The sequence below is a fragment of the Bacillus rossius genome, chromosome 3, assembly GCF_032445375.1.
Source record: "Bacillus rossius redtenbacheri isolate Brsri chromosome 3, Brsri_v3, whole genome shotgun sequence".
In the NCBI taxonomy this organism is placed as follows: Eukaryota; Metazoa; Arthropoda; class Insecta; order Phasmatodea; family Bacillidae; genus Bacillus; species Bacillus rossius.
Window position 1 is genome coordinate 22,336,621 of NC_086332.1, and position 19,902 is coordinate 22,356,522.

Here is a 19,902-nt window from a genome sequence, read left to right on the forward strand (position 1 = left end):
AATGAACTTAACCATTTAACTCGTGACTTCAATCTGATAAAGGATGCTAATCAATTGCTTGGATCAAGAATTGAAAGCAAAAAATCTCCTACTGCCTGGGGGTTTACTCTCTTGATATAGGACTCGAGAGAATGAATAAATAAAACTCTTTAAAGAAGACTCTCTGGTCTAATGTGATATTCAGGGTTTATTGAATTTCTTTAATGTCACTTACAATCCAAGTGAGTCAAGGTTATTTATAGACTCATCCAAAAGTAGTCTCAAAGGTGTAATTTTACATAGTAGAAATTTCTTTGGTTCATTGCCCATTGTGCATTCAGTGCATATCAAGGAAACACATAAAAATTTCAAAGTTTTGCTAAAATATGTGAACAGTGAAAAACATTCTTGGACAAATTGTGCTGATTTAAAAGTGTTGTTATGCTACTTGGTCTACATACAATCTGGCTATACAAAAATGCAATGTTTTATTTGTGAATGGGACAGCAGAGCCAAAGACAAACACTGAAAGCAAACAGACTGGCCCAAAAGAAAATCCCTACAACCTGGTTCACAGAACATAATAAATATGTACCACTTGTTCCCAGGGATATGATAGGTGTGGGCCAGTGACGGTAGTACCTATAACCCCGGTCGGGGCAAGCACCCTCGGTAACCTGATGTATACGGCGGGATGGCAGCTGGTTCGGTGGCACCGAAGTTGGCATGGGTCTCCTCAACCTTTCGATGTAGCTGTTCAGTTGTCGGAACCATGCCACGATTGGAAATGGCGTATCTGTTTCCTGGTTCTCAAAACCCATGCCTAATATTTGGTTCTCAGAATTTGGACATGTAAAAGGTTTATCCATCTCCTCTTCGAGTATGCCCTTACGGAATTAGGAACCAAGGGAGGTGGATGAGCGGGCCTGTAGGTCTTGAGTTATATGTATGACCCGGGTCTTTAAAATAATAAAAGATATACAATTTTCACTTCAGGCTCTAATCTTTCCACCACAGCCCTAAAGAGAGGGTGATTTTATGCAATCATTTACAATTTGGCCACATTAAAAACAATATTATTTCTTTATATACTGAACAAGAAAGGATTCCTCTTGCAAAATTCTAAACACGCAGGTTTCGCCTAAACAATTGTAACGTACTGTGTGCCTGGAGAACAGTTGAATGGGAACAACTCGTCAGCTGACAGTAGCACGCAGATTTTCAAGGGCAGCTAAAAAAATCAGTTGGCTTCAATTACTTGTATTTTGAAGTTATCTGCAAAAACTGACATAAAATAACCAAGTACTCAAACCTGGTCGTTTGCCACAAACAACATCCTCTTGCAGGGATGTTAATGGCAAGTTAGGTCCAACCGTATTTGCTTGTAGCAAGGGCACGCCAGTTTCCACTATTACCAGCCACACAGTCGTGTCAAAATTCCAGCACACATTTCGCAATAACATATTAACTTGTGGCGTAAATCGTTGGTCGAAACAACAGTGTATACCGCAGGTTCTACCTCGTGTGCAAGTCAACCAACACTCCCACACCAGTATTTTTTTCAGTCTTGATGATGTCATACCGTCCCCCTCTCAACCACCCCTCTCTGGCAGTGACGAAAGCAAATAGTGTAATGGGACACTAAATTAATGTCTTTTTTTTTCCTTTTCTTTTTCCCTCTAAATTAAATCCAAAACTAATTTGCAAATAACAGTTCATTTAAAACGTAAACCACTTTATATAAATGTCTTATTAAAAATGGAAAAATTTAATGTTAGAAAGGTAGCGAAATAGGTACCTATTTAAAGCTCTTATCAACCTTTGCAAAATTTCGCATTAGTGTAATTTAAAATATTAGATAACATAAAATTTATGTAAAAACTGAAAGAAAATTTACAATAAATCACCATGCTAAAAATAAAAATTAAACACAATAGTAATACAATTAAAACGCAGCATAAAATGGTACAGTTGATAAACTGTCCAGAGGCCAAAAGCGCAGCAGGCCTCACATCCTATTTTGATGATTGGTTCATTCTTTTGGTTCCGGAGGCTCAAATTACAAATTTAAAAATAAAGTTAAGTTCTAAAAGCATTATAATCATGTTTGTAAAAACATGAATTTTAAATTATTTCAGTCATGTGCTAACCACTATGTCCCTGTGTGCTTTTTCAGGATGTACACTCTAAATTTAAAATAGTTTAAACTTCAGATCTGTTAAGACAGTAACAGCTAATTTCAGGAAGTGAAATCTGCTGATTTGCCAGTGATTGCCAATGATATGTCAGTGAGAGTCACTGATTTACCAGTGATTTTCACGGATTTGTCAGAGAATTTCACAACTTACACACAATATTCATAGTGAAGGCACTGATTTGCTGTATCTAACATTTCGCATGGTTGAAACAACAGGCTGAGATGTAGAGTCTCTGTGTCCAGGACGTCGGCAGCGGGATCGACCCGTCCCTGGCGACCGTGTTCATGGGCGTGGTCCGCATCGCAATGAGCTTCTTCAGCAGCTACCTGCTGAAGCGATTCGGCCGACGACCACTGTGCATTACGAGCAGCCTGTGCATGGCGGCAAGCCTTATCGTTTCCGGTATTTTCACCTGGAAGATATTCTACGAAGGTATGTCGTACCCACGGAGGTATCAGTCGATAAAGTGGGCTTCTGTTCTAAAGTTGAAGTCAATGTGGTCAGCTAAACACACCGTAGCTGTATAAAGGCTAATACTAGTAGTTTGTTCAATAGCTTGAGAGTAACTCACTAGGAAGAATCACAAGAATTCCATCATGAAGTGTTTTTAAATAAGTATATGAACAATATATCACCAAAGAATCAGCATTAAACTTTGTTATGAGGCTTTGTTATTGACAACTTTGTTCATTTGAGTTTCATTATTAACATGGCAAATATTACACACACCAACGTCCTAACATATGAATGCAATTATCGTAGCAGCAGTTGAATGAAAATCTCCCTACTCTGCTCTTCCTTATAGCTATCTAGCTCATTATTTTATATTTGTGTGAATCACCAGTCAAACTAGTGTCCTAAAAATGAAATTTAAAAAAAAAATTATACCTATTTTTTGCTTATTTTAGATGTAAAAGACACATTATGAACATTGACCAGTTATTTCTGTACTTAATTTCAGTGTCACAATACAATTTTTTTTTTCACCTTATTAGTAATTAAGTTCAGATAGATATTATAAAGCATCATACAGCAACAATGTTACACTTTCTTCAAGTATACTTTGTAAACACTGCACGCAAACAATTGATCAATATTGGATCCACAGTGACATGTAAGAAGTAATTATTTTTTTCCCCATAAATTCATTTCAATCTATCAAAATGTGTGTTGATACCAATTTACTTTGTTGTATCTATTGTTCATGAAATGTTTCACAGTACACATTAAATAAATTATGAACATAAAATTTGGTCAATTCACCTTGATTGTTTCTCATGTCACACCCCTAACACTGGGGGTAGCAAATATGTTTGATTTATTGAGAAAAAGGAAAGGGGTTTTAAGTGCGTGGAATCGATGGCCCAATGGTTTCGTGAGTGGATTTAACCACAACACGATTTTAACAAATATTATCTGAAGGGGCTTTTTATTAATCCCGGGGAGGTTTCAGGCTCCAGTATCTACAACCACGTGTCACAGCCTAGACGTGTGCAGTGTTACTGGAGGTGTGGACGGTGATGCCTGAAGAGAGGCGGTGCTCGTGTGGCAGGCGCGCAGGGCGTGAGCTGGGTGCCGGTGGTTGGCGTGCTGCTGTACGTGCTGGCCAGCATGTCAGGCATGCTCAACATCCCGTGGACACTCACGGCAGAGATGTTCCCCTCGGAAATCCGCAGCCTGGGTCACGGCGCGGTCGTCTCCTCGGGCCACCTGCTCATGTTCGCTGCCATCCAGACGTACCTGGGGCTGCAGGCGCTGCTGGGCGGCGCGGCCCAGCTGCAGTGGTTCTACGCCGGCGCCGCCGTCGTCGGCGCCGTCTACGTCTACCTGTTCCTGCCCGAGACGCGCGACAAGAAGCTGGCCGACATACAGCCGTGCTTCGAGACCTCCTGGCTGTATGACTCGCATGCCAGGAGCGCGTCCCAGGCCAACGGCCTCGTCTAGCTGCCACATGTCGCAGGTGTTTGATTGATTGTCCTAAAGCCATCTTTCTTAAATATTAAGATATACGGCTTCTATGGCACACTCTTGCCGAGACAAGACACGATGACAAATTTGCATGGTGTTCCACACATACTTGCAAGGTTTGCTCAACCCTATTCCTAATGTGCCAGTTATCATGTGCATTAATGGTCTTCACACATACCCAACAAAGCCCCAGCTTTGTATTAATTTTTTAAAAATATATATGTCAAAGGGCCTAACATTATTTATGAATTAAACCTTGGTTTTTACACGCAATTCTCATATAAGATGTATATCACACTTCAGTTGAATTAATTAATGTTAATAGAGGCAGGCAACCAGTCTCACATTGGTGCACACGGTGAAGATTAAGTAAAATCTATCTCCCCACTCACCACATAGTGGAGATCCAGCAGCTTGTTAAGGCGGAAAACTGATGTCTATCACAGAAAACGTTATTTTATCATCCTTAGTAGCTAGCAAATAGGAGGGGGGGGGGGGGGGGGGGGGTTATGTTTCAGGCCATGAATTTCTCTCCCTAAGATCTGCGTCTGTGAATCACTATCCTGCTGTCAGCCACTCGTGAAGTAAAAGTCCACTGGGAAATGTATGTGTGTGTGTGTGTGTGTGTGTTTTTTTTTTTTCCTAAACTAGAAACATGCTATCAGACAAACTATGAATTATGTACTATTTCTTAATATTATTGTCTCCTTTTATGTGAATTATTAAATGCAGTTTGCTGTCACTCGAGGTCTCGGGTTCGGGACCCGGTATGAGCCCAGTGATTGCTGGCGGAGATTATTTAGTTCTTTTCTTTATGAGGGGGCGCCAGACTAGCTGTTGTGATTGCATGGGTCGTCAGCCCCAGCGTGGATCACTGGACTCGCGGCGATTATTAATTTATAAACCTTACAAGAGCTTTCCAAATAAAGCTCGTTCAGGCACACGGTTCTTACACAGTAAATATGAGTCTTCTCCTACATAAATTACCTGTTGTTTGTTGTGGCAGCTGCAACACTAGGGTCAATGTCACCACACACAATAATTATTATCGTCTGTCGCCGTTAACGTGTGCTGTCGAGCGCAATCGCGAATGTTGTCGTCCTTGTCAAGATGCACAGTTATGTTCTTTACCGCGGGACGGAGCGTCCGCCCTAGGCCGCATTCTGTTGGCTACTGCCTCGCGGCAGCATCGCGAGCTTCCTCCGTGCGGGCCGCGAGAGGGGTGCGTTCCGCCAGCAGGATTCGGTGCTGACGGGGTGGGGACCGGGCTTTACCGCCGCAGGAGGCTCGACGTCAAGTTTAGTAAAAGTCTTCGTCCAAGGCACACTGTTCCACTTGTGTCTGTAGCTGGCCTATGTTTTGATATTTTACATTAGATTAAATTATTTTGAGAGAGGTTAGGTGATAATGATAACATTTTTATTCATCATGGTTAAATATTTTCATATCTCCTGTAAAACAAACTAAAATTGTAAATCCATCCTAATATTCCTTATCCATAGCAATACACCAATATGAATACATATATGTGTTATTAAATGCTATCCTGTATAAAATGAAAAGCAGTAACATAACATTGTAAGAATATGTGTAAATTTCTGATGTTATGCAGTGCCTGCCCATCGTCCAGACGCCATCACATTTTCAATGTCTTCCACCCTGAAAACCAGAAATGCTTATTTTTAAAAATAAAAATTGAAAACAAAAAGGTTGGAAAATTAAAAGTTTTAAAGACTGACTGTTGACAAAGGCACATTTTCTGTGTAGTAAATCAAGGTTCAAGTTTTCCACAAAAAAAAACCTCAAGGTTAATTAATCAACATGTAGTTCATACATTTAAATGTATGCTACAGAATATATTGCAAAAAAAAAAAAAATACTGCACACAAACCATTTAGAAAACTCATTACACTTACTACAGATGGAGGGAAAATGGAGTGGAATAATGAATGAGTAGATTTACTTACAAGAATAAGTATAACTTACGTGCGCGGTACTTTAGTTAAGTTCTCAGCACCATCAGCAGTCACTAAGATGTCGTCCTCAATGCGGACACCACCAAATTTACGGAAGCGCTGAATCTCTGCAGGCACCAGGAACTCTGAGAGCTCTGGGCTTGCGAGTGCTCTGTCGAGTTGCTGAAACACCACAAGCACATGTTAACTGAGTCAGTCGCTTTCAGGTCATGTTCCAGTTAGCAGCTTTTGTAGACAAAATGGTCAAACACCAATTCCACCCCTCAAAATAAGGGAAGCATACAACATACAAGCACCCTATCCAGAGATTACTTGTGTCTGTTAATCCACGCACAAAACCTTTGAGCCGCAGATTCCACAACCTCCCCTTGCGAATCCTACAAATTTGTGCCCTTGGGACCACTCACGTCTTACTAAACCATTCCAGGTTTTGAAACCTTGCCTGTCAGTGGATGTTGAAGTGGGAATATAGGATTATTAGGTTCTCCATTTTACCCCTCCCCCTTCCCTGGCAATCGATAACTGTTCCACCTGAGACCTGTGCTACAAATGATATGTTGCATCACAAGAGGTCATTTCCAATTGAGATAAATGGGTTATTTCTCTTTGTAGTCCATGGATACAACAAACTTTTATAAATTTGTCACTTGATACTTTTTTCACAGAACACAAAAGAATAAAAAAAAATATAATTAACTAAAAAATGCACCTCCTAATTGAAATTTCTACATACTACATATGTGGTTTAAACTACCAAACTGTCTTGTAAATTGGCATTACTGACACTACATGCAGTACAAGAATCTACCTAATTAGACTTAATAGTAAATACTATTTAGTAATTACTAGGCCTACATAAAAATTAGTCTTAAATTTTTTTTAAATCTTTCAAGGATTATTAAGGGCCATGCCTACTTGCATGCTTTAACAGTGTGCAGAGCTTCACAAAAAAGCTACACAATTTAAAAAACAGCTCACAATATCCTGGTGGCATCTGTTTGCCAAAAGTATTTGGGAATACTCTTGAGGGCTGATGAGTAGTACTGTTTCCATATTACATTTTTAAATTGTATTTTTAAAAGAGGGAAAGTTACTCAAATGTGCATTTTCAGAATAGCACCTGGTGCAGATTCTTGAAAGCACTCAAGGGACTCGCATTACACCTTTATCTTCATTTTTCAACCATATAATGTTATGGTCACCGCTTCTCTATGGGAAGACTGTGCACCAACTTGGAGGCTATGCTGCACTAGAAGCACTAGCGAGCGTTGCCTCACTCAGCCGGGCACTTGAGCGAGTGGACGCACCACGTCGATGAAGTAGCAGCCCGGCTCGATGGTGAGGACCATGCCCTCCTCCAGCACTCGAGCGGTGCGCAGCTTGCACAGGCCCGGCTGTGTGGGGCGTGGGGGTGCCCCCGGGAGGTAGCCGCCCACGTCATGCACGTCCAGCCCCATCAGGTGTCCCAGGCCGTGCGGCTGGAACACCTCCGCCAGGCCGGCCTGCGCAACACGGCCGCGTCCCGTCACTCGCAGTCGGACACAAGGTGGTTCACTGTAGATGTACAAGTCTTAGATATCTAGCCGGTCATTAGTGATGGACCAATGTAAATCGTTTTCATTTCGGTATCGGCCGATATTCCCGATTTTCTGAATTTCTGACGTAATTGTTTCCAACCGATACTTAAAAAAACTGAAGCATATGAAAAAAGTACCTACAGTTATTAATTTTATCCATCAGGTGTAACCCATCTTTTCCTATATTCCATTTCGTCTGTAATTTAAAGCTATAATCAAATATTGTGTTTGTTAATTATTCAATCACAAATTTTTTGCTGAAAATTGATTTTTTGTCATCAATAAATAATCCTTTTAATATAGAATTTTGTTAAGGTACAAACTTATTAATTACAAATATTCAACTTCTTGTGACTTGCACTGTGATTCTTTAAAAAAAAGTATTGTACTGTTTTTGTATCAATTATCATATTTGTTAAAGAAATGCTTCATTTGTCAAATTGGTATCTGTTTTTATCCGTATTGTCTCATCACTACCAATCAATGCAATATATCACAAACCATATAAACTAGGGATGCACTGATTCAAATGTGAATTAATTTTAGTCTAGTCTTTTAGTAAAATATTCTGGTTGCAAAATACCACAGATAAAATTAGCATTGAGAAAGTGTTGACTGTGAACGCAACACTTTGCATGCCTGGGAAAAGTATTAAGTTCAATATTGCTGTTGGATGTACGTGATGCCACATCCTTGGCTACTAACTGAAGCTGGTTGTTACAAAACCATGTTTTTATAAACATAATCCAAAACAGGTTCCTTTGCAATTACTATTATGTATTTTCTTGCAACCTGCATTATATTTACAATTGCAGCATGATGCAAGTTGCAAAGAAATAAAGCTTTTTTTTTTAATTGTAGAAAGAATGCATCCAATTTTGTATTTTTGGAATTAAATTGATTATATACATATATAATATTATACGTAAATTATGAATGACCAAGATTTAGTTACTTATTTCCCTCTTCCTTTTTAAAATACTGATGTAGATCAGTTAAACTTCTACTGTCCTGAACTTCTGGAATCCAGCATTTTATTAGGCTTGTGCTGCCCTTTTATTTAAAAGTTACAAATGACGAAGCTTTTTTATTTTGCAATATCGTTGACATCTTTTATTACATTTTAAATGTAGAGGAGAATGAAGATGCAACGTGGAGGCAGTGGCGTAGCGTGGGTGGGGCGGAGGGGGCGGCCCGCCCCGGGCGGCAGCGGGTCGCCGGTTTAGCGGGTTGAGATCTGATCTATGATTCATTCATTACATGTGTCAGACACACTATAATGTTCCATTTTATCTAAAATTTTGTGCACCAACTATTTGTTAATATTTATTTAAAAGAAAAACTGCGAAATCACTGACAGAGCTCTTTATAACGTTTGTTTGTTTACATACGAACGGCAACATCGCATCACGCCGCGCCGCCCGGCGCGCGAGCCGAGTTGAGCGGCACTTATTATGTTAATTACTCATACAAAATCTTTTGTTTCACGCGTCGGCCCGTGTCGATGCCTCTCTTTCGCACTCATTGAATTTAGTACTATGCATTGTACTGTAAAGTTTGACCTTAACCCAGGGCAAACCAAACAACTTCCGCAAACCAGGACACAGTAAAACTCCTATATTGCCCCGTACCGCGAGCGCAGGTAAACCCAAAAAAATATTAAAACCCAAACTAATAGCAGGCTTAAAAAATACTAATAAGGTTGCGAACAGTGAGAGGAGGCAGCAAGTTAAAAAGACGCAAAATTTATGACAACATTTAATATATATATATATATATATATATATATATCATAAAATAGTTTCATCACAAATCGGCGCATCCATCATAAAATACATACCCTATTACTACTTATAAAAAAATAGCTATATAATAATACTAAAAAAATACTTAAAAATTCCCCCAAAAAATTATAATTTGATCATATACTTCGGAGCTCCGAAAATTAAATATAATTACCAAAAAGGCATTAAAAATATATAAGAACATATTAATACAAATACAAATATATATACGCACCGGGCGTATCACCGCTGTAAATACCAATTAACATAGGCGAAATGTAGCAAAAAATTGACGCACCTTAACATACAAATAAATATACCAAAAATTTAGCAAATTACAAATTATGGGTTTACAAGCCCTTCTCAGTTAAGTCATTTTCTAACGGTCGACGCCTTTTTTCTTCTAGGTCTGGCAGGGATTGGGTGAAACACACTGAACGTAAAATCCCAGTTTCAGTTTTATTAGTCCGTTAATTTAAATCCCAAAAATCCACAAATTATAGTTTCGCACCAGGGGTCAAAGGGATCAATGGGGCAGTGGCACGACTGGCACTTACTTGCTTTTTGACGTCGTGATGTTCAGTCACCAAATACACTCGTTTGCTCACGAGTGTTTTTAATGGCAAACCCTTGCCATTATACGTTACCGTAGCTGCAGGTAATTGTACGGGTATGACGAATCCTTCGCCATACCGTCTTGGAGTTTATTTCGGCGCACATAATTCATCTTTGGAAAATCCTCGCGATATTCACACACGCCTCACCAACCACTCGCGTTCATCATACCAAAGCGTTCTAAATTATATAAATGAACCCCGTTCATATTCAAAAAGGAACACTCGTATACAGTTACTTCGATGTGGAACCATCACCATGGCCAACCCGCGTTTTACTTCACGTGCCTGTTCTGAATCAAAGGAAGATATAAGTGGTAAAGGACCACTGGAGCTCCTCCAGTTCATTCAAAAACTGAATCTCGGAATTTCGGTTCCAAATATAGTCATCTTGATTCGTATATATTTGACTTTGGCGATTAGTGTTGCAAGTTGTGAGAGAAGTTTTTCGAAGTTGAAGCTAATAAAAAATTACCTCAGATCTACTTGAGCTCCGCTAGAAAATCAAACATGGCTATATTGTCGATTGAACAAGAATTGGCTGCTAATATTGATTTTGACAAAGTTATTTCTGACTTCGCTGCTCATAAGGCCCGTAGAATCCGCTTGTAAAACCGCTCATCCTATTTTAACTTCAATAAAAGGTACCTCATTGCATGTGAAATTTAATTTTAACTAAGCACCTATAGAATGGGGGCGGCAAAATGGGTCTCCCGCCCCAGGCGCAGAGATGGCACGCTACGCCACTGCGTGGAGGATTTCTATTTGACAGATAACAAACAAATTTCTATATTCTAGGTCGGTGAATTCTCATGCAGGATTTAGTAAAGTTAAACTGCACTGGGGAAAAAAGAATGCCATGTATTATTTTGACTTAGTATACCCATACAATATATTATTTCCATTCACAACTTTGAAAAATCTGCATTTATATTGATTTTTTTGCCTAAAATATGATACATTATCAAATTATTACATAGGATATAAATAATTTACATATCTTTTAAAACGATAACAAAAAAAAATTAAGTCAACTTCTTACAATTTTTCACGTTCTACATATCAGTAATCAGATTAAGCTTAGAAAAAGCTTCTGTGATGAAAACACTTAAAAGCCACATAGCAAAGAGAAGGATGTATATACATATCAACATTAGTGTGTGATATTGTACACCACCATGCTTAAACTGTATTATAATCAACATGGAGGGCACATTCAGTGTGTAAGTGCTGCAAACTTCCACTACGTGCAGCGCTGTTGATATTCTGCTAAATGAACTACTGTTAATTATATATATTTTTAATGGGATATTTCCTTACTTTTCTTTTCATAAATTTCTTATACAACAATTTAATTTCAATAAACAGACCTAATAGTAATCACCTAATCCTGGGAATTCATCATCATATGAAATTTCTCACCTCAAAAGGCCATTATTTGTTATTTATTTACTTGTGAAGACACTGTGGTAAAAATGAGTCATCTTCTTGCAGCAGTCACAGTAGTTATTTCTCTGCTGCACTGAACAACATGCTGCTGCAGCATTCTGCCAGCTGAATGCACCCAATAACTATACTGTTACAAGAAAGAATACTGAAGGTGCCACAGAGAATAAGACTGGGGCACTGTTGTGCATGATTTTGAAACTGACTGGTAGGCCTGTGCGAATACATACTAGTTTTTTGATGCGAAGTGAATATCAAATTGAATGTTTAAAATATTTCCTAAGTTGAATCAAATTTCTGACATTGTTCTCGGCAAATCTGTACATATAACATTTATCTGATAAAATACAAAATTGAAGTAAAAAAAAAAAATCATTTAACATTTGTAATGTTTAAACTGATTATGGATTAACCAATTGAGCCCTCCATATAACATCATTCAATAAAAATTTATAAAATTATAAAATAACAGTGCATAATATTAATATTGAACATTCATAAAAGCAAATGGAGTGCCTTCTTTCGATTTCTTTAAGTAACTAACTTTATTCAAACAACACACATACAACAAAAAAAAAATAGAAATATTTTTATGAGCGAATATTAGGCTTCCAATGTTTTAAAGCTTAGCAAAAAAAACACGAAGCCTCACATCAGACATGAAGCTCGCATCACAACCAAAGCTTTAAAAATAAAAAACAAGTTTCCTGGCGAAGTCAAATCGAATATTAAAGAGCTTCTGTTGATTCACTCAGTATAAGCTTGGCACAGGCCTACTGCCTGATCTTTACACTAACTGCCTCATGGTAGGCCATGCCTAGTATTAACTCCTCGATAATACAGTTGGCATGATGCAGGGGGGTGGGGGGGGGATGATGGGGGAACTTATCCCCCTGAAATCCTAAAAAAAAAAAAAAGGGGGCTAATATTCCATCCCACACGTGGAAAGAATTGGAAAGCAATGTGTCCTAAGATCAATTACATTAGCATCATAAAACCATAACTACACCAACATCCTAAGTAGTATATAAATGCATTCAATAAACATTTGATAGTGATGACATAAACTGAATTTTATAATGACTACTGGAAAAAAAAAAAGACCTCAGGCAAAAATTATATATTTACCAGTTCGAAGAGGTTTTATTTCCCCACCTACCTCCACCCAGAAATGAAATTCTCCCTACACTTCAGTCGGTAATGTCATGACAACTGAAGTCGTAAAGTTAAGCATGGGTTACACAATTAAATTTTATATTTATATATATATATATATAAAACTGAACTGCAAATGTCAGTACTTGCCTTCATCATGTCGTCCACATTGCCCTTCAGCAGTCCGTAGTCTTTGAGTTCTTGCAGCATGACCTTGTTCGACAATATGTGCATGTCGACCCACGACACTCCTGCACACACACATAAATCAACTGCCACAACAAGTATTTGGACATTAAATTCAGCACATTGTTTATAATATTATAATGTTTCCTACTGGTCTTACTGGTCTTACATATCCCAAGATAATACAGATAAAACAAAATAAAGGAACGGGAACAAAACTTCACTTAGATGTTGTCTCAAAAGATGAAATAAATATCCTACAAATTATCAATATTAAATTACAAAGACATTCAACAAAACATATTAAATTGCTTGAAGCACAAATGGAAAAAATATATATATATATATTAATTAATCAAATAACATGCACAATCAATACTGATGGCCTGGTTCAACACTGAAACAATAAACATGTAAAAAAAACAGTGAATTTATATAAGTTAAGCACACAGTCTGCAACACAGATTACAAAATAGTACATCACTACACCATGCTCTTATCACACATTAACAGCCAGGATTCCGTCTGTAAACCAGGAAAAATGATGGAAGGACGTCTGTTTCCACGCACCACTGCCATGCAAACATAAATGATACTTAAGAGGACTTGAACCAAATTTTGCCATGATGTGGCTCATCCTACTGTCTACTATAAACCCAACTTGCACTGCGAAATCACGCTTTTATTTACGTGAATCAAATTGTTACTTCATTGTAAAAGTTTACTCTAGCAAATTTGCCTAAGCTTAAGATTTAGATGTGCCATAAAATCAATTATATTAGCATCATAAAACCATAAATACACCAACATCTTAAGTAGTATATAAATGTAATCAATAAATATTTGATAGCGATGACATGAACTGAATTTGATAATTACTGGGGAAAAAAAAGCCCCCAAGGCCTTAATTATTAATTTACCAGTTCGAATAACAGTATACTAATAAATGACAAAGAAGTGTAAACACTGCATAATAATGGAACCATTGCTACCGCAGATATCAGTATCCTACAAGCAGCAATAAATAACTCTGTATAATGTCCACCTGGAGGTAACTATGTTCATAAAAGCTATTACATTTAAAAGACCTGTCATAGAAGTTTATCAGACAGCTGCAAGGCAGTTCGGAAAATCAAGATTACAGGATGCTCACACATTTACAAAATACAAGAATGAATAGTTTGAATGTAAATTTTTTTAAGAATATTCAAACTAAAAGTGGATGACATGAAATCTTAAAGATTCAAAAAAGATTTGTTTATAGGATAAATTTTAATTTATGATAATAATACATAATTATTAATAATTATTAATTTTAATATAATACTAATTTTAATACAGATAAGCATGATGACACATAAGTTAGTAAAATTATTTTGTTAAGGAAATGTTGCAAGTATAATACGTTTATTAGATTCAATGTTCATAAACTTGAGTGAAGCCGAAGTGTTGGAATCGAACCCACGACAGTCTTTCTAAAACTTTGTACCACGAAGGCAAACTTGGAAAAAATTTCAAATGGTCTAATCACATCACAAGGTTTGCCAACTCGCAGTTTTCTTTTTACTTTATTAACCACCAAACTTGTATGATTGTTCCTCACCCACTGGCGGATCCAGAGGGGGGCTATAGCGGCATGGCCCTCCCCTGAACACGGAATAAATATATATATATATAGTTTTCTCCTAATTCCTTACCATAGTTTCTTCAAACCTACATAAGTGTTATTTTACTGCAGTGCTTATACATAACAGGACGTTTTTGAACTACAAATAAAACCAACTAAATATTTTTTTAAATTCTTTATGTGCGAATATTGTATTAGAAAATTTAATATGGCCCTCCCCTAACCATTGTTCTGGACCCGCCCTTGTCCCTCACCTGGCTTGACTGCCTGGAACACGGCCAGGCTTGCCTGGAGCACTGCGTTGTAGACGGCCTTCTGGTCGGCCGTGAACTTGCCGTTGACGGGGAAGGAACAGGTGATGTCAGAGGCGTAGCCGCAGTAGCTGCCCCCCATGTCAAACAAGCTGCAGCACGCGGCAAGTCTTGCTCAGACATCACTGGCGCACATTGACAAGCAGGAGCACCACTTTGCCTGCTGTTTGTTTTCAAATTCTTTACATTTTTTTTTTGTGGGAATTGTATATATTTTTTTTTAGGTGGAGGGGGGAAGCTTAACTCTCCCCCTCCCCACCAATCTTCCCCCATCATGCATCAGTGGCGTAGCCAGGATTTGTGTATGGGGGGGGGGGGGGTGTTAAGAAGCATGACCACCCCCCCCCCTCCCCCGTATTAAAGCGGGGGGTCCGGAAAATTTGGATTTTAAGGCGTAAAATAGTGCTATTTAACAGTTTTCGGTTCTTAAATTTAAATATTGTAATGGTAAAAATTTTATTAATTTTAATATGAAATTTGTTTGAGTGATGAATAAGAAATTAATTAAAAATTTGGTGCTGGGGGGGGGGGGGGGGTTTAACCCCTAAACCCCCCCCTGGCTATGCCCCTGTCCTGCATATGCCTCTGGTGACAAGATTTGAAAATCGTTAATAACACATACACATGCACAATGTAAATTGGACAGTTTTAGCTTTCCGGTTGAAGGTACAACGTAATGGTATTAATTTGTTCAATAGGATTTTAACGTCTTCACGATACTGCAAAAGGGCTTAAAGTAAAAAGGGACCACCAAGATTATAGTGGGTTCCGGATCACTTGGATACCGACTTAGTGCCCGTAAATTTTAACCATGCTGAAATGTTGGGATTGAACCTATGACTCACCACATGTGTGTGATGCATTACCTACACGGCCACCAAGGACCCGATTCGTAATGGTGTTAAGATGAATGCCAGCACCATGACACAACTTCAACCAAAAAGCCAACACCCACCACAAGCCGGAGAAAATATTTCATGTAAATTGTGGCAATTCTGTTTATAGCGAATACCAATGAAAAGTGTGAAGGTACCATAAACACTTTTAAGAAAACGGTGTACAGATCCTTGACTCTTCAAGGGTACTATGAGTTGCAGAAATACAAATTAGCAACTTTTCTTTACTTATGTAGTTATAATTTGTCCTGTTTTTTTCTCCCATGTTCATTTTTCAATGTCACATCAAAAATTGCAATCTATTTGTTAGCTTAAGGTTGGGTCTAAAAATCCATTTTTTAAATTATTTTCTCATCATTGCCATTAGTTAAGGGCTCTACCTGTAAATTTAACATAATACCTCTCTCGCATTTGTTTGTCTGTCACATATTTTCAACAGATATTTACTAACAATAATTGTTTTAAAAAGACACCAATTCATAACAAATACAAACAGTAATGAAAAAAATTAACATGGTGTGCAAAACCCCACCGTAAAGTGACCAAGAAGTTTCAATCCAGTGATTTCTGTGATCTCTAAAACCTAAAACCAATGACTCTTTGCGGACTTAAATTAATTTTGTGATACAGAAGACCCTTGTAACTTTCCTGCGTAGAAAAAGAATTTATGACCCCAAAATGGGATTGTTTATTTGCACGTCAGACAGTCAAAAACTGTCATTGCTGATACTTTAGGCACATTGTAGGGGTTATAAAATCTAGTAGCATTTTTCATGTCTAAGTTTTAATGGCGCTGAAAGTATGAAATTTTGTGAATAGTTAGTTAAAATATCTACTGCTTCAAATTACAACTGGACTGTGCTATAGAAAGAGGAATCAACCCTTAATGTTGTCAATATGGCAAAGTTTGACTTGTTGCCACAGATACTATTGTATTTGTTATTCAATCTCCCACTACAATATTTTATACATTTAATACATGTGTGCTTAATTTGCTGTGGCCTTAAAATAATTGACAGTAAAAAGATCACAAAAACATGTTTTTTCTCTGCTTTCAATTTAGGTGTGTTGGTTCTTTTGTTGCATAACACGGCCCAACTCTACATGAAGTAATTTTAACACAAGCACAAGACTGAGAGGAAGAACCACTTGTAAACAAATTCACTTACATTATTTACGTCAGTCAATGTAGGCAGTTCTGTCAAAAAAATCATGTTCCAACATTGGTCCCATGCATAGAAGGCACTATGTTGAGTGACGACAGAACAATTATTTTTTCCTAACCTAACTAAAACTAAGTGTATTTTGTAGGAGTGGTCTGGATTAGGGAGGGACCTTGATGCATCTCCGGCTGAAGCCTATACATACGTCAAATCACACTGGGATTAGCCATGCAGGGAGAGGGTTACATGCATTAAGTGCTATTTGCGGGGATTGGCCAGCCATGGCAGTGATTGAATCCCCTATCATAAATCTAGATTAAAACTACGTTAAGTTGGGCCCAGGTAAAACCTGCATGCAGGGTGCAGTGGGTATGCATAAAGTGTAGGAGAATCCAGGAAACAGAGGGTGGTTCGGACGAAGAGTTGGGAGTCGAAATTAATCTTCTATGCCGGGGTTGGGTCACTTGGACCTTTAAATATATATACACTGTATAGAAGTCACCAGCCCAGGTTAAAATTTCTAATACGGTTTGAGATAGTTGGTTAATTCACTGCCGCAATCTCCACCATCTCTAGGGCATCGACTTGTAGTGGTCCCTAGCGGACAAGTGTCGAACTCTTCAAACACCCCTTCCCCCTCCCGTTGAACGACCTTGAGCTGCAGTGAATGATGGATGGGAGGTGCGTGAATGACAGCGGGTGACAGTGCTGCGCTCTAACCTGTAAATAACAACCTAAGATGATACAGGGCGTTACGGCAGCACCATGCAGCGGTGAAGTTCCCAAGCTGCTCATCATACGCTCCTGAAAAACGTAGAGTAAATCCTATCCACTCGCGACTTCTATACAGTATATATATTCAAAGCTTGGACACAAGGTCCGCTCTCATGTTTCACGTCCAGTTCTGGGTCGCAAGAGCATACAAAACCCACCACATGTCCCCGTCCTTGATGGTGCGGTCGTTGGGATCGCTGGCGTGGCCATAGTGCAGGATGGCCCCGTTCTCGCCGCTGCCGCAGATGCAAGTGTACGCCACGTGGCGGCAGCCGCCCACCGCGTAGCAGTGGTGCGCGAACAGGGCCTCCGCCTCGTACTCCTTCATCCCCGGCTTGGCGTTGCGCATCACCAGGACGTGGGCATCCGAAGACACCCGGTTCACGTAGCGCATCACTTCCATCTCCAGCGGGGTCTTGATCAACCGGCTGCAAACGGTGCATCGGGCAGACATTCACAAAGGCACTCACAGCTGCTGTGCTCACAGGTGGCTTTCCACAGGAAGGAAAACATCACATGAACTGAAATGTCATTTAGACTTGGGTCTCACAAGCTGCATTTTTTTTTTTCTCTCTCTTTAATTACTAATGATTCAGGGCTTTTTCAGTAAATTTAACCTGATCCCTTTCTTGCATTTGTAGTCCCAAATATTTTCAACAGTTATTCAACCAAGTGTAATATAATGGATTATTAAAGTAGCACAAGTAATAATAATTACAAAGAGTTAGGTACATGACTTTTTAAGCACATTATATTACACTTGGTGAATTGGTGAATACCTGTTGAAATTATTTGTGACAGAACAACAAATGGTATTGTGTTAAAAATTATAGAAATAGCCCTTAGAGGAAAATTATGCCATAAAAATGCAATTATCAATGCTTTGTGAGAGATCTAGCTATGAGTTTAAAAATTACTAAGGGTTTTTGCAACAGTGTATAATATTGTCAGCCAAAACCTTTTTAGAATAATTCTACTTATTCATTCTGCACATTACTATACTATACAAAAATACTGAATATTTAAGTGCTAATTTAATGCTAATTAGTTATAGAAAATTATTTCAAAAATTTTGGTTTGCATGCTTAAGGCAAAATATACATCTAAAATTACAATTTAGAAAATGAATGATAAAGTTAACAAATTAATAGACAATACAACAGTATCTTGAACCAAATCTTCAAATGGACAACTGGGAAGCACATAAATTTAAAAGTCTTCACGTTTCCCATAACCAATAATCACTTCTTTTTGAACAATGTTAGCCAAATGCCTATTAAACCAATGTTCTGTTCATTTTTGTTGATAAAGGACATTCCCGAGAAATTTATTCCATTGTGAGTACCTACCTATGAGAAAATATGCATAACGGAAAATTTCTAAAAACATCATTGCTATCAGGTACTAAATATGTATAGGTTTTTTTTAATTGAAAAAGTATTCTAAAGATTGTAATGTTAAGTTTTTTATCAGTATGTCAGCATTAAAAATTTTTAGTATATTAACTACATTGTAAATTATTTTGTAAAATTTCTACCACAATTTTATTTTACAAGAATAGTACTGACAATAATTTAATTTTTTTTTTCAGAGCCCCAGAATTAAACGCTCAATGACTTCTTGACATTTGGGCCTCCCGTGCAGTACATACATGCTGTGTCCAACAAGGGAATCCTAGATTCCAATACAGGATTCTCCGAGGGCTTGGGGGTAGCGAGATGACATCCTGCAACTGTCTAAGGTCCAAGGCCTTTTTGTATCAGCCCAAGCTCAGTAAGCATACCTGTTCATCTGTACTTACTTAAATAGATACATCAAACAGCACACCACAATTTTTGTGAATGAAATAAAATGTATTACATATTTATTTCATAATTAGCCATCAAGATTAACATTTTAGGTAAAAATATTTAAGGATACTTTACTCTGGAGTTAAAATTTTCTTAATTTTTAAGAACTTTGACATATAAAAAATCTTTAAAAAAAAATTCTAACTGTATCATTAAGTGACCAGTAGCACAGAGATTAAAAATGAAAATATGTAGTTATGCAATCAATTTATTTTCCTTAATTGTATGTCCCAAAAATGTTCATTTTGACAGATAACTAGACAAAACATATGCAAAAGTTAAATTTCTTGTTTCATGTAAGTTAAGTTACCTGTTTCAGTAGTATAGATGTTTGGATTTTTTTTTCCATGGAAAACATTAAATGATCAGCTGAAATAGTAACGCACGCCCTTAACTCT

General features: G+C 37.9%; 2 protein-coding genes across 4 annotated transcripts in view; one reads left to right on the forward strand and one right to left on the reverse strand.

The window, feature by feature from the left end:
* Positions 1–8,610, forward strand: part of LOC134530333 (facilitated trehalose transporter Tret1-2 homolog) — a 32,607-nt gene extending 23,997 nt beyond the window's left edge. The window contains exons 8-9 of the mRNA XM_063365069.1: positions 2,420–2,609; positions 3,730–8,610. Of these exons, the coding sequence (XP_063221139.1) occupies positions 2,420–2,609; positions 3,730–4,121 (582 nt within the window). The 3' untranslated portion in view covers positions 4,122–8,610. The remainder of the gene's footprint in view (positions 1–2,419; positions 2,610–3,729) is intronic.
* Positions 5,543–19,902, reverse strand: part of LOC134530334 (xaa-Pro dipeptidase) — a 397,770-nt gene continuing 383,410 nt past the window's right edge. For all 3 annotated transcript variants that reach the window (XM_063365070.1, XM_063365071.1, XM_063365072.1), the window contains 6 exons: positions 17,813–18,082; positions 14,765–14,913; positions 12,848–12,948; positions 7,429–7,623; positions 6,132–6,283; positions 5,543–5,804 (listed from right to left, as the gene is read on the reverse strand). In XM_063365070.1, coding sequence (XP_063221140.1) covers positions 5,750–5,804; positions 6,132–6,283; positions 7,429–7,623; positions 12,848–12,948; positions 14,765–14,913; positions 17,813–18,082 — 922 coding nt within the window. In that variant the 3' untranslated portion in view covers positions 5,543–5,749. The remainder of the gene's footprint in view (positions 5,805–6,131; positions 6,284–7,428; positions 7,624–12,847; positions 12,949–14,764; positions 14,914–17,812; positions 18,083–19,902) is intronic.